The sequence below is a fragment of the Centrocercus urophasianus genome, unplaced genomic scaffold (genome assembly GCF_019232065.1).
Source record: "Centrocercus urophasianus isolate 14NV4802_14NV808 unplaced genomic scaffold, USGS_Curo_1.0 seq_34, whole genome shotgun sequence".
NCBI lineage: Eukaryota > Metazoa > Chordata > Aves > Galliformes > Phasianidae > Centrocercus > Centrocercus urophasianus.
This window is the reverse complement of record NW_024884911.1, coordinates 198,304-213,386: the sequence shown is the minus strand read 5'-3', so window position 1 is coordinate 213,386 and position 15,083 is coordinate 198,304. Positions and strand designations below refer to the sequence as shown.

General features: G+C 47.3%; 1 protein-coding gene across 3 annotated transcripts in view; it reads right to left on the bottom strand.

Moving 5' to 3' along the window:
• The window catches only part of NSMF (NMDA receptor synaptonuclear signaling and neuronal migration factor), a 43,489-nt gene that overhangs the window by 19,164 nt on the left and 9,242 nt on the right, over positions 1 to 15,083 (bottom strand). For 2 of the 3 annotated variants that reach the window (XM_042830731.1, XM_042830732.1), the window contains 2 exons: positions 6,992 to 7,471; positions 3,109 to 3,184 (listed from right to left, as the gene is read on the bottom strand). In XM_042830731.1, the coding sequence (XP_042686665.1) occupies positions 3,109 to 3,184; positions 6,992 to 7,471 (556 nt within the window). Of the gene's footprint in view, positions 1 to 461; positions 531 to 3,108; positions 3,185 to 6,991; positions 7,472 to 15,083 lie in introns of all 3 variants that reach the window. The other variant, XM_042830733.1, reaches the window with a different exon arrangement.

Here is a 15,083-nt window from a genome sequence, read left to right as displayed (position 1 = left end):
AAGAAACAAATAACCAACAAACAAGTAAAACAGGCTTCTGGACAATAGATACATTTATTTTCCTCATGCCTCACACTTTGGAGGTACGTAAGTAGGTGTAACAATAACACATGAAGTGACTGTTCAGATATTCAGCTAACCTCAAACAAATTCCAGACATTTAGGAAAGGGTTGGGGGAATTGCATTCTTAATTTTCAGCCTGAAAATTAACATGCTTCCCCATGTTATACTGAGAAGCTTAAAAATAAACTTGACAGCGTTCCTTTAAGAAGGATGAGCTATCCCCAGACCTGTAGCATCATTCACTTCCATATTTCCATCCCAGGCACTGCTGGTGTCCCTACCAACAGCAACACAGACAGGGACAACCACGTTCAACATCATCAAGCGTCACGAATGACACTGTGGGGGCCCATGCAACACCAGGCACGGTCACGGCTGCGGGAGACAAGGGCCCTACCTCTGTATAACAGCTGCAGAATCATTCTCTCGTTTCCGTCTCTTCCTTTCTGCGTAGCCCCTGAATGCCCTGGGAAACCATTTTAAGCCATTAACCAACTCCACAGCTTTGAACTGGAGAGGACACAAGACGCAGACAGGAAAGCTCTCACCAGACAACAGAAAGAGACTAGGCTGCCTGAGGGGACAGCTGGGCCTTGCAGGACTGTGTGAGAGTCAAGGGCTGGCCAACAGTCACCAAACCAAAGGTCCTCACTAGAGTAGATGGCTCCTAAAGAAAGCATAGCAGTGGCCACAGAACTACCCAAAGAATAGGGGCTGAGAGCTGTCATCCCTGCTGTGGAGGAATGGACCTAGGAAACTGCAGACACAAAGCCTCCGTGCACCAGTTTCAAGAGGGACAAAAGCCTGCTAGCTTCAATCCTGAAGGTGAGGATGGCTGCAGTGTGATCCATACAGGCACAGCAGGCGTAGCCTCTAACCTCTTCTCAGCTGACCAACAGTTGTAGCACAGGGAAAGCATGAATGAATATGCTGGACAGGAGAGGAGAGGACAGTTTATTCCATACATCAACAGACAAAGAAATGAAAAATAGAAGATTATACTTACGAGATGCTAGAGATTCCAGAAGATGCAAAGAAAAAAAGAAAGAAGAATTCATTAATGCTCAGCCCTGCGCGGCATCCCGAGGGGATCCTCACTTCAGAAGGGACAAATATTTCTTGTTAGGTGGAAGGAAATCACTTTTAAAGTTAATTCTCAGTGATCAAATTCCAGCTTGACTGAGCTAAAACCTCCAAGGCAGTATCATCATAGGGTGCAAATTAATTCGTTGGGTCTCCATGCAGACCCAAAGAACACACAGGTGTAAAACTGACGACAGAATGCTGCCTGTCAGAATACAGCAGCAGCTCAGCATGGGGGATTATGGAGCAGGGAGCTCCTGTCCCCTGAGCACCCATGACTTGTGAAATCAGCCTGCATTGCCCACCCTGAGAAGGAAGCAAGCCCAGGGCTGAAAACTCTCCAGCAGAAGCCAGGGGCTTGGGAACCTCCCAGCCAGCTCAAGGAGGTGCCCTGAACTCTTGGAGATGTTTCTGTGTGAATTCCAGCAGCTCAGACTTCCTAGAGATGTTATCTTAGCAGCTACCTTAAAACAAGGGAGCTGTGCTCCTCACGGGTGTCCTTAGGGCATCATTCTCCACACCTGCCTGACTTTGGTCTCCATTAGCTCCAAGCTCAGCATCCTGCCACAAACCACATGCACAGCAATGGTGACTGCAGGTAACAAGGGCTGTGCCCACCAGCAAACGAAATGTGCTGGGTTTGTGCATGGTCTGGCTTGCCAGATCAGAACTCTAAAACACCAATGTTCATAAAGAGCAAAGCAAAAATCCAGCAAATTGCCCTCAGATTGCTCACAGGCCCTGTCAGTGCAGTGCCAATGAGCATTAACCTGCTGAAGGTGCCATCATACTTGCAGCTTCAGAGAGGAGGCAGAGAGATATGGGGGTGCTGTGTAAGAGAAGCAGCACAAGAAGCTGCAGACTGGCACCATGTAAATGCCCCCCGTCCTGTTCCCCAGGATGGGCTGCGCTTCCAGCTGTGCTGGGGTATGTGAGGAGTGAAAGAGCATAAAGAAAAGCTCTTTCTTCTAGGGGAGAGAGATTCCTTCTGTATTTCAGCAGCTACCCCTCTCCCCAGCACTGGATCCAGCCTTCTCCACCTTATCAATGCAGATCTGATTCAGTCTGGGTTATCCCAAGATCAACCAGCAGCTTCTTTTGGGCACCTGGGGAGGGCAATGTCTGAGGGAAAGAGGTGGCAGAGAAACAGATCACAAAATGGAGACCAGGTTAAACAAGCAGAAATAAAGGGAGCAGCAGAGAGGAGGGAGACATGGATACAGGAAGAAGGACAAGAAGGTGGTAAGGCTGGAGAAAGACTTTAGAAAGCAGAACATCAACTCATCTTCCACACTGCCTGCCTTCCCTTTTCAGCCAGGGAGGAAATACCTGAAACCAGGAAGATGTCATACCCTGACAAGATGGGTACAATCTTGAAATGAGGCTTCATTTTCTCTCTTAAGTCCTTTGAGAAAAGTTGCTTCTCCACACACAGCAGCCAGCAGCACCAAATCCTGCATGCAGTGTAAAGGGAGAAACTACTCCTAAACCAGATCCTCTCATGCTTTGCAGATATTTACTGATGCCCTCTACCGGAAAAACACATTAAGCTGTAGGGCTACATCTCATAGTACAGAGACACACTTCTCTGGAGCAATGCATGGGGGGCAGGCCTGGATTAATATTCCCCCAGAGCAGTGGCTGGAGCAGAGGCAGTGGAGGAGGGTTTCAGCTGGCGTTCCCACAGCACCCATGCTCTGCAGAGGCAGTCAGGGACAGCATCACGGAGAAAATAAGGGAAGCAGAGGAAAATTGCATAGCCCAAGAACTTATACAAGAGGGAATAGTAGGGAAGAGAAATAATGAGTGCAAAAAATAATGGACAAGACACAAAGTGCCCTCTCCCCCAAGCTGCAGTGTCAAATACACAATTCAATTTGCTCTGTGCTCTCAGATATAGTTTGGAGTGGGCCACAGACTTGGAGATACACAACCAAAGTTAAGGCAGTGGTTTCACTTACGCTTGCATAGTTGTAGTAGCAGTTTGAAAACTGAAGAGGTTCTCTTTTGGGAACCAGGTTCGTATGGGGACATCATCTAGAAGAGAGGGAGCAAAAGCTGAGAATCCAGCAGGCAGAGGCACAATCCATACAGCAAGACTTCCAGCTCTCACTCAGCACTTTTCTTCAGCACCTTGCCCTGTATTAAATAAGACAGTCTCATCCTCTCACTTTATATGCATGCCACCACCAAGTGTTTTGTAAATTTGTACTAAGCCTGTCTGTCACACTGCTAATGAAGAATGAAAGCTCTCTAAGCACAAAGACAAGCACAAATCCAGGAATTACATAAGAGACATTTGAACAAGAGAAAAAAAAATAATCGGGGGAAAAAAACATTTTTCATTCAAAGCATTTTCCAGTCTCTGCCTCTTCCTTAGTACCATTAGCTTGAAATGTCCCATTCATCCAGCTGTTTTTGATACAGCACTCATCTTGCTCTATTCAGAGCTGAAGGCAGAAATACACTTTCTTGTTCTCCCACTGATGCTTTCCCACACACGCCTCATACAACTGCTCCTGGTGACCCGGGCTGATGAGTTTGTCTGGATTTGGAAGTCAAGCAGCACATGGACCGTGCAATCTAGTGACAACCACATTTATTTGGTCCCCTATGTCTGCAGACTGACCTGCCTGGACCAACTGCAGATTATTTCCCAATCCTGCCATATTAGCACATCACATCATCTTCACGTAATGGGCACCAAGACAAAAAGCAGGCAGCAAAACAAGTCACCAGTTCTGTTTGTGGCATCGTGGTGACACGGAAGGAGGAACTTGGCCAAGAAGCAGCTCCTGTTGAGAACTCTCAGGGTGAATTTGCTCAGGAGGAAATTGGAGGTATATTAAAAACCACTGCCACCAGACATGTGAGATCCCACAGGACGGGATCCCCAGGCTTTGGGGCTACCTGGCTCTTCATCTTGCTTCACTCTGAATTTGAGGCTTCCTTCCTTAACACCTTGCCACGTGTTGCTAATCATGTGTCCAGATGCACGCCCTCCAGCTTTAAGATCATTATGAACCACAGCACTCAGTTGTTAGCATTCTGGCATTATCAAGAGTATTTTGTGCACTACCAATGGCCAAAATCCAATCAAATCTACAAAAAGCAGCTGCAATTACATATGGTGGAAAAAAAAAAGCTAGATGCAAGTGGGAAGGCTTTCTTTGAAGTGGGACTCCTTAGAAGTTACACAGAATGCTCCTCAGCAGACAGTTTAAGTCGAGGTTTGTATAAAGGCACCCTAAGGAAATAAATGTTTTAAATTAAATCAGCATTCAAGTATGCTAAATACTTCTGATGAAATTCCTCTGCCTGCTTTCCTCCAAAAAAACATAGATAAGCAATGTAAAATGGCTCAGAACATAAATGATTTATTTGCTCAAAGTCTCGAACCCACTGAGGTGGTGGAGGTGACGTTGTCTAAATTCTGGCTTAGCCAACAGTTCTGCACAGGATTCTCAGGAACTCCTCATCCCAAAGGACTGATGGTCTCTTATTACATGTCACAGCTCTTAAGTCACCAGCTCTGATTTGAAGCAGAGCTTCTGAGGAATGGTGCTAGGCATCATAAACTCAGCATCGAGTTCCATATTAAATTAAGCCAATCTGGCCCAACTGCCTCGAGTGTTGGTTTGCAGCAGCAACATCTCACATATATCCAAACAGAGAAAGCAGCATTGTCAAATGAATTTCTGGGGAAATTAGTCTCTCTCTCAGCTCCGTTCATCTCTGCTCTGCCTTCTTTGCTTTCTGCTTTCTTTGCCATACATGAAGGACATTCTGGGAAATACTTCCTGCAACTTGCTGTGCTTGTGCCACTCAGCTGTCATTTGTTTTTCCTGAGTAACAACGTGTGGATAGACAGAGCAAATGACACCGAGCTGCAAAAACCTGCAGCCCGTGGTGCAGTGCTATGGGGAGACTTGGTCTCAGGCACAGAGCTGCCACTCGTGCGAGCACTCAGAAGGTGCAGCAAGCCCAGGGTGGCTGTGCCTGCATGAACAAAGAGAAACACTCATAAAGGCATCTGCAGGTTCAGCACCATCCACTTTATTCCCATTTGAGTATCTTCTCTGATACACGCCTATGTTTAGAAAGGCAACCTCCCTTTCACATTAACAACCAACCCTAATGAAAATTGCCTGGTTGGAAACACATATTCTGAGCCTGAGACTCAGAAACATGGCACAGTATTTGCTAGATCGTGGTGTCTTTTTTCCAGCAAATAGAAAAGTTCAGCTTCAGCTCTTCAAGTTCAAACTCCTCCATGAACAACCAGAAGCCTTCCTTTGGTTCTGCATCAAGCAACCTGCTTCAGTTCCGCAGCAAAGAATACAGTGCTGGAAAGGAAAGTGTGTTCAGGAAATCGTTCAACATAAACCCATCGATGTTAGAGCAAGAAATATTCACCTTCTTCATTCAGAACACGCTACGAGGCTGCAGCTCATTCCCCATAGTACCCTCATCTCAACAAGAACAAACTCCCTGAGTTGTGATCTCTGTTCTGAACAGCTCAGACTGATGCAGTTTCCAGTCTGTTTCCAATCTAGATTCCTGGCTGTGTCATCACATGCAGAGCCGCCTTCCTACCAGCAAAATGCACGTGAATGTAGCGCAGTAAATACAGGAAAACTCTTTTTTTCACTTAAGCAATAAAAATAAGAAAGTCTGAATTGTCCTTGCAGCATCTAAGCTGAAGCCCAAAAATCACAGGGAACAAACAGAAAAACAGTGATTAAAGTGATGCACAGAACTGGACTGTAGGTGCACATTTGATAAATCTTTTTTTTTTCCCTTCTTTAGTCACGTAATTGCAAGCTCCAAGTATGAAAATATGGTCCAGAACCCAAATTTCATGCAATTTTATCTGCAGTAAATATCACCATGAGCCTAGGAAAGAGATACAGTGTGATCTGCACAGACCTTGTACTCTACCAGATTTCTTTTCAAGGGGAAAACCTTGACATTTCCTGGCTGGACACTCATCACTAAAAGCCTTGATGAGTCTTTCCAAAAGAAAATACAATAAAAAGAATTAAACAAATTAGGCCAGACTCTTTGCCAGCCACATACAGAGCTGACAGACAAAGATGGACTGTTTTAGGTCATAATTTAGAGCACACAGATTGGGAGAAATATTTAATTAACGGTTAAGTTTTTAAACATAATCAGGATATTTTTTATGCAATTAAAACATGATGAGCCAAATTCCCTGAAAGCACTCAGCAAATGGATAGTGAGTGTGGGAGGATGTCCAGTGTTGTGTTATTTGCTGATATTTATGGCACGACTATGAGGTGGCACTACATGCGGGACCCTGCTAGACTACTGCCAGCCACACAGAGCAGCATTCTGGAGATGCAACAGACTATGGAGCACTCAACCTGAGCTGAGGCTCTCCTTGAGCACCCTGGCATGTTCACGAAAGATTTCACCTGCCTCAATCCCCAAGTGAGGCAAAGGAGAGTCCTATGCTGAATGCCTCCTGGATGAGCAAAAATGTAGGTGCTTTGACACAGCCCCTCCTCTCCTGCTCTTTCTTCAACAGAAAGAGAACCCACGTAGATCCCCTAAGATGAAGCAAGCCATCATGAAAACCACTCAGAGAAATAGGTTTGGATGAGGTGACCTCTTAATATAAATGAGCTCCTCTTACTGTAACAGCCCTGCTTTGGGATTCCCTTTATGTGGACACCAGTGCAAGGTGAAGCACTACAGGGCCAACTCAAAGTACATGGCAACGACACCTCCATGCTGGAAACAGACAGGTGCTACCCTTCACCCATGCTGATGAGTCCCTTTGTGCCCTTCCAGCACCCAGCACTTGCCCTTACTTACCAGACACTCGATCGACACTATACATCCTCTCCAGCCTTTTTCTGTGCCATCCAGTCTCACCGGATTGATGCGGCTCTAGGTCAAAGGAATGATGAGAAGGAGCAGCCAGCCGGGTGCAGTTTGGGCACTCCTTGGATCCCTGCCGGCTGCCAGGCCAGCCCTTGCAATGCCTGCTGACACCGTGAGAGCCACCAGCACCGTGCACAGGGTGGCCGTGGTGGCATTCCTCTTGGGCAGCCCCTTTCATCACCACCAGCTCCATGCTTTCGTTCTCGTGGTCTGACAGCATCGGCCTCTCGCCGGAGATGGTGTAGACTCGTGGCTTCGGTCCCTCACTTGGCATCTTCTCTGCCTGCTCCTCAGAGAAGCTCCTCTCAAACTTGCCATCGGAGATGACGGAGAGCCTGCGCTTGTTCTGTGCTGCCTGCTGCATCTCGGGGGAGTCCTCCTGCCCGATGTAGGAGTCTGCTAACAGGTGATCTGAAACAAATTGCACACTTTACTGCTTAAAACCAAAGCACCTCAGGCACGGAAACATTCAGGAGGCTCTTTGTTACTGCTGTAGAGATACAGTAGACTTACCTCCGAAAGAACCTCCCACAGTAGGAGCTCAAAACTGGTACCTCCAGCACCCAGATGTGTGCCCAGACCTCCAGAACTGGTGCTAAAACAAGAGATACTCCTCACACGTATCCAGTATTTTAACTCATAGTGTCCAGCAAGCAAAAAATGAGGCTAGAAGAAAATGCAGCTCTTGGTGCACAGTCTGAAAAAGCTCATTTGCAGAGCAGCCCCTGTGCAGCTCTGCAGTGACTGCTTCAGTGGGTTTCCCACTCAAGGGCTGCTGAGCTGGGAAGGACTTGCAGGACAAGAAGCAGCACCAACTTCTGTAAGAAGTCACAAACGCTGAATTGACAGTTGGACTGGGTGAGCCTGTAGGTCTTTTCCAACTTCTTCTATGATTCTATGAATGCTCTCTGCGCACCAATTTATCGTTGTTTTTCATATTAACTAAAAACAGCAAACCAACAAGTCATATATTTTTTTCTTATCTCATTTTCTGCTAATTGCTTTGAAATGAAAGCAATGCCAAAAGACTTCAGCCAACAGCTGCAGCCTCACTCCCACTAATTCCACTCAGCAGCCTCACTTTGCACAGACAGCAATGGCACTGAACGCAGGGGCCGTCTGGAAGGAAAACGAAACAGCTCCTTTTGTAGGATAGTGAGTTCCAAAGGAGAGAGGCCCATGAGTGCAACTATATTTGGAGCCCACACACTGGATCAACTGCCAGGAAATCTCAGCATTTCCATGGCAATTCCATGCATGAACCCAACAGCAGCTCCCACTCACTGCTAATCCTTTTTTCAAGTGGCTGCTAATTACCTCTTACACTTCCCTTCAGATGGGAAGCAGCTAGGGGACTGCTACAAAGGCTCAGCAGGGAATGCATTATGCATGTGACTACTACCCCAGAAAAAAACAGAATCATTAGTGTCCAGCACAGACAACATTGTTACAAACAGATGGAAAGCAAACCCAAGCCTTTACTTCATGAGATATTTAAGGACCATTCTTCCTCTAGCTCCTGACCTGGAAGGAATGGGCAGCAATCTGAGGTTTGGCTACCTTGTGGCTGGCCATGGAAAGATGAGGGAGGAGGAGACAACCTACCTCGTCCTCGCCTGCTCTCAGTGTGCAACACAGACGCGACACTGCTGCCACATTCTGCTTCCTAAAAAGCACTCCTGTGCTGCTCAGATAGGAGCTCTCCCAAGGTGAGGATGTACAGCATCAGCTTTTGAATGTGAAGCCCAGCCTGGATTGTGCCCACATCACCAAGGACCTCTCGTGCAGCTGAGACTGAGCTGAATTTATCTGGTACCAGCAGTGTGTCACACTTATCTCATTTTTCTGCTTGAGATACAACTTCCTCCACCGCCACAGGGAGATAAGCACATCTCCAGCCACTCTGCTCCAGAAGTGACTGTCAGGATGCTTCGGGCTGACGCGACTCAGCTCTGTCTCACTTGTCTCCTAGCAAAGTCTTACAGTTTCCAGACTCAGCAGCTGGCAGCTGTGTGGGTCGCTGCTTCAGCTGACCAGAAGGAGCCTACGGGAGCCCTAAAGGAAGATCTGTGCCTCTTGATCCCATAGCTGCTGATATCTTCCCAGATTTCATATGGAGTCCAAAACGTGTGCCTAAGTGTAGCGAGGGGCAGTGCAACTCTCTGTGATCACCCAATGAAACAAGAGGCAGGCAGTGGTCTCCTCACCCATTGCTCTGGGCACAGAAAGGAGGAGCAGGGTCACACAGACCACATGGGCCACCACCAGAACATTTTCTTCCTTTCAGGTGGAAGAAGCTGCTCCACCAGCTGCCATTCAGCAGCTTGGCCACAGAGCCCTGCCTGCAGCACGACACAGTGGCCACAGGCTCCAAAGTACCACCAATTACTTCTTAGCCCTGGAGAGGCAGCAGGACACCGTCTTTATTCTCCAATGACTCAGATCCTCTCCAGCTCTACATCTAACTGTGCTCTAGAGAGGGCACGTCTTGGGAAAACACCAGCATATAGCTCTTCAGGATATGCCAAGACCTCTGCTGGATAATAGAGCCAAGGACATCAATTTTTAAAATTAAAAACAAAGGCCAGCTCTAGATGCTTACCTCATCTTGTCAAACTTACTAATCTGTGCAGGCATCATGACGCTACATATTTTTAATGCACCACGTAACAGTGGCTGACGGCTGCCTCCACTCCTAAAATGAATACTTCTGTGGAGGATGTACGGCAACATGAGAGCAAAGACATGGGATTATGCACTTATGCATAATAACATGCTTCAAAGAAAAATAAAGAATAAAAAATAAACAACTGTTTGAGTTCCGAGCTCTGGTATCCAAAGGCAAACGGTACTGTAAAAAGTCTGAGCCCTGAAGTCTTTTATTTAGGTTCCTACACCTCCACTCACAGAGGGAACAAAGTGCCCACAGTACAGCAGCTCTAAAATGCTGACAATTGCCAGTGCAGACAGATCGATTCCAATCTTAGCTTCGTAAGCACTGAGATCTGCTTGGGCTCCACGAAATGAACAGACATGTAAAAGGGATAAGGCAGGTTTCGAGTAAGAGTCAACTTCTTACAGAAATCACAGCAGCTTTACAGCTCTTGACTGGATGCATCTGACAACCTGTCTAATCTAGTTTACAGGACTTTCTTCCTACCTTATCTGCTCCTTTCTCGAGCTGTACTTGTACTTATCCAGGAGTTTTCAAGGTGAAAAGTCAGCCACCACACCAGTAAGTCTCCTCTTCCTAACAACTGGATAATTATTTATTTTCAGTAATTTAGCATCTTCAGTGCCTGTATGTCGGAGAAGCAACTTTGTGTGCAAAGGCAACGTGAAGCTTTACTCAAGGCTTCTGGTTAATAAAGATTATATCTACAGAAATAAATCACTATGAAAGGATTAAAAAAAAATATCAAACATTCTTTGTAATGAATTCTTGGCCTCTGAATTGATCCTGCAGTCACTTCAGAGAGTTCCCACCTACGCATTCATGCACACCGGCAGCCCAGAGATGTCATCAGGGAAAAGTGGCACAGGCTGCCCAAGGAGGCTGTGGATGCCCCATCCCTGCAGGCCAGGCTGGATGTGGCTCTGGGCAGCCTGGGCTGCTGGTTGGCGACCTGCACATAGCAGGGGGTTGAAATGAGATGAGCACTGTGCTCCTTTACAACCCAGGCTGTTCTATGATTCTGTGATTCCCTCATCTATCCTTGCAGAGAATTGGATTCAGGCGCTGCCAGAACACCAGAACTGTTTACACCTCGGCGTTTAAGGTTGATAGGTTGTTCCTGCTAGGAAAGGAGTCCAGCTGGTCAAGAGATTGACAGTGAATGAAACCTGAGGCACAGGGATGTCCAGTTCAGAGAGCTCAAACATTAACAGGGGACTTCTGCAGTGAGTGGAATTGCCTCCCGTGAGCCAGCTGAAGCAGCCTGCTGTTAGCACCCTCTGCCTGGCTGCAGCCACTCCGCTTCCCTTCATTCTCATGTTGCTCTTTCTCCATCTTGCACACAGCCCTGCCCAATGCAGCCATTAGAGCACAGGTATCAAAGAGGACCACTGACAGCAGTGCTGATCTGGACCAGTTAACCAGCAATGCCTTGGGAGAGAAAGAATCCATATTTGTGGTGCATTTAGTTTCTCATCATTAGACACTTAATTACAATACATTCCTGTGCATTCAGCAACTATCTCGAGTGCAGTGCTCTGACCCAGGTAACTAATTGCTAATGGCTTCTGCATTTTCTTTCCCTCTTGCAGCATTTCTAGTGAAGAGGTAACACACTGGGATAAGCCTCATCTGAGTGATGCCCATTCACAACAGTAGGGATCACCAAGCCAAGCTCATGCCAGATGCAGACTGCCCTGTAGCCCCATCGGATGAGAAGTTTATAAATCAAGGCAGTATTACAGCCATAAGGCTTTTAAAAAAGACCCAAATTTATTACTGCATTTAGCAGCCAAACTGATGATCAAAGCACTTAGATGTAAAACCTCTGCTCCAGCACCAGAAACAAAGCGGCAAAGGGGAACCTAGAGAAATCCCATTAAAAAAATGCATCTATCACCTCAGAGAAGTGCATTTCAGAGCCAATTTCCTCTTCCCTGCCCCACCTCAGCAAGAGCTCTTTGCACATGATGCTTCTTCATTTTTAAGTACCAACATTAAATGAAAGGACTGCCTCGGCCACTGAAGATAAAGGCACAGGTGCAGGCTTTGCATTATTGTTCCCACTAGGAGAAATGAAATTGAAGTGTTTGTGGTCTGTGTGGTTTGTTTTTTTTTTAATTATTTTTATTTCACACTGGTAGGAGTCCAGGTGATACCCTCAATGAGGGAGCAGATGGGTGCACTGCAAATAAAAAACAGCTTTTCAAAGAGCAAGGCTGAACAGTTTCTCCCTCAGTTTCAGTTCTCATTCATCCCATATGCCTGCCATTGCCCCAGGTCTGCTATGACACTGCCAGGTCATCTTCTCCTCTTCCCAATGGGGCACAGAGAGAGCATCCCAGTTGCAGTGCAAAGCTCCCCCCAGTGCAAACCCAGGAAATTTATTCCAAATACTGAAACATGAGGCAAGGACATAGATAAAAATGGAAATAGATCATTTTCTAAAAAGTCACAGAGGTGTTTTCACAGTTCAGAAGCTGCTCAGCAGCTCGTTAGAGGTGACAGGAGCAGCACTGCTGTGATGAGCACAGTGCTCACTATGGGGTCTCCAAGGCCTGACCAAGTCAGCCCCACTGTCAGCTTAGCAGGGACTCTGACCCCACAGCTCCTGAGGAAGGCATCTCACGGAGAAAAGGCAGGGCCTGCTTCAGCAAGGGAGCAGCTCTGAGAAAACAGGCGGTCACTTAAATGTGACAGAGTTGTTCCAATTAGACTTCTGAGCGACAAACTGCCTGATGCTGTTGACACTGTACCTCACCATCACTCTCCCAACAACCTTTGAGATTGGCCTGCAACATTAATGTGAGCAGACAAAACTGCTTCTGCGAGGCAGGACCCAACCGAGCAAAAGGCAGCTTCCACCACCTCAGCATCCCCATGGTAACACCCCAGCCTACGCTCCTGCTCACTTCACAACCAGCACATTCTGCAGTGGGTTTGAGGACACCTCCACACCATACCTGTGCTGTTTGAGGCTGGAAGCAGCCTGAAGCCCTGAGGTGAGATTCTACCTCCCTTTGCCGGACTGAATCCAGGTTGCGCAGGTATGCACTGGAGCAGCTGGGCCAGACCCACTGTTGGGATCCACCCCAGGATAGGGTAAGTCTCCATGGAGAAAAGGCAGGCTGCTGCTTACCTTGAGTCAGTACCTGCAGCTCCACAGCCCGGACATTGGAGAACAGAAGATCCCTTGGAGACCATGTGGTAGCTGCAGTCCCACCACTCTGGCTTCATCAAAAGCCCAGCCCTCAGAGCACTCCCCTGACCCAAAGCCTTGTGCTGGAACTTCTCAAGCTCACTGTGAGTTCCTAACAGCACGAAAAACCTTCCTGCTGCATGGCTGCTACCTTCCACACACTCATACCCGCTCCTCTGAAGTGACAACAGCCAGGGTGCAAACACCAGCAGTTGTTTCAGCGAAGTGTGTGCATGAAGCACAGCAGCATCAGCAAACACTTTTCTCCTGCCAGCATTATCCATTGCTGTTTGCTTTGGGGAAGGTTGTGAGCTGTTCCTTTCTCACTACATCTTCATTGTTTCCACAGACGGCTGAAATGTCGCAGATGAATAAAGAGAAGAAGTGCAGATGACTTGTTTGAACTTAAAAATGAAGTTTATTCCATTTTCAGGTAATGATTAATTTTGGTCTGTGCTGATACAAAGCTCTCCCAGTAGCATGCTGTTTTTGCTAATAACCACAGTGAACGTGAGTCAAGATCCGCCAGGCATCTCTGGCCCAAGGCCCACCATCACTGCAGCACTGAGCACACATTTTACTTGCTGGGATCTCCTCTTCTGCTTGAATCCCAGCTCATGTACTGCCACTCCCCCCATGCAGGAGGAATATCTCAAGAACTCCATTTGCCATTGTTCAACTTCATTGCCCCCGTGCCAACTTCTCATAGTTTCAATATATGGGTATAAAGAAATCTAAATCTCAGTGTGGGCTTCTGACACCTAAGGTGGGAGATGGGGACTCTGGTAATCTCTAGAACTCTTCATCTCATGAGCACTGGTGAGACCCTGAGTCGTTATTTTTTAATACATTTTACTCTCTCCAGCCTTTTTACATTCACCTTTTACAACACTCCAGTCCTCTTCCCTGTCTTTCTTCTCAGCCTGTCACAAGGGGCACCCATTCCTCCTCTAAAGCCATTCCACAGACAGGATGGGAATATATCAGAAAGCTACAAGAGCCAGCAAGGACTTTGCAACAGCCTTGTAGTTAGAATGAATGCTCAACATGGGAGAGTGCTCTTCCTGGGAGCCTTCCCAGAGCTTCAGTCTGCATGAATAAAGCAGCACCGAACAGGGCCAGCAGAGGAGCAGGAGATGTCCTGGTCCTTAACAGATCCAGCTCCCTTAACAGATCCATGCTCTGTCAGCTACAGTAGAGCCCAACCCTCCTTTTTTGCCGAATTCCTCTGAATACCTTAAGGATCAGGAGGAAAACAACAACAACAACTGAGCAATCCTAAGGGGTCAAATCCAGCCTGATCCAAAAGGGAAACAAAGGGAAGAAAATTGGTATATTGCCACCCCTGCAGTAACCAGACAGAACAGTCAGAGCACACTGAGCCACGCACCGAAGAGGAGGTAAATGTTCCTCCTGAGTCACCCAGAGAAACCTCCTCCAGGATAACGCCCTGAAGACCTCCTGGAGCTAATTGCAGTATTTCTGAAACCTGATGCTCTCAGGCCTCCTATCAGGAATAATCAGAAACTGTAACCAACAAACACTCCTCCCCTTCTCCTGCTACACCCTGCAGCATCCTGCCACCCTCTTTACCTCCAAAGGACTCTAAAACAGTCAAAGCAGAACTGATGATCCTCAGAGAACAAAATGCAGCAGAAATGAAGCAAGCTGAGGCAGCCTCTGCACATGTGGCATCTCCATGCAGATGGAGGGTCTGCTGTGCCTGCCTGAGCAGTTACCAGGCAGCTCTACCCTTCTGCCCAGGAGCTGAATTAGCAGCTAAAGCAGCAGGAGAACAGATTCACACCTGGTCACAGACCTATCTCCTTCCATTCACTTTTAGGGTACTGCCTTAATCCCAGCTGCAGTCTGCTGGCACTGCAGGGAGCATCCCCACAAACACCAGGGGTTACTACAGCAGAAAGCAGACCTACATCACCAGGTAGACACTCACAGTAAGAGCCCAGCTAGAAGCAGACACACAGGCACTGAGGACTCATTTCTACAGCGTGCTGAGCTTTCTGCACCAATACATGCAAGTGAGAATTTAACTACAGGATACCAGTGGGTGTGTGCAGCCACGACACTGCTTCTTCCCTGCTCCCTTCAGCCAAGCTGGTGAGCTGGAGCAGCCTCAGCCGCTCCTAGAT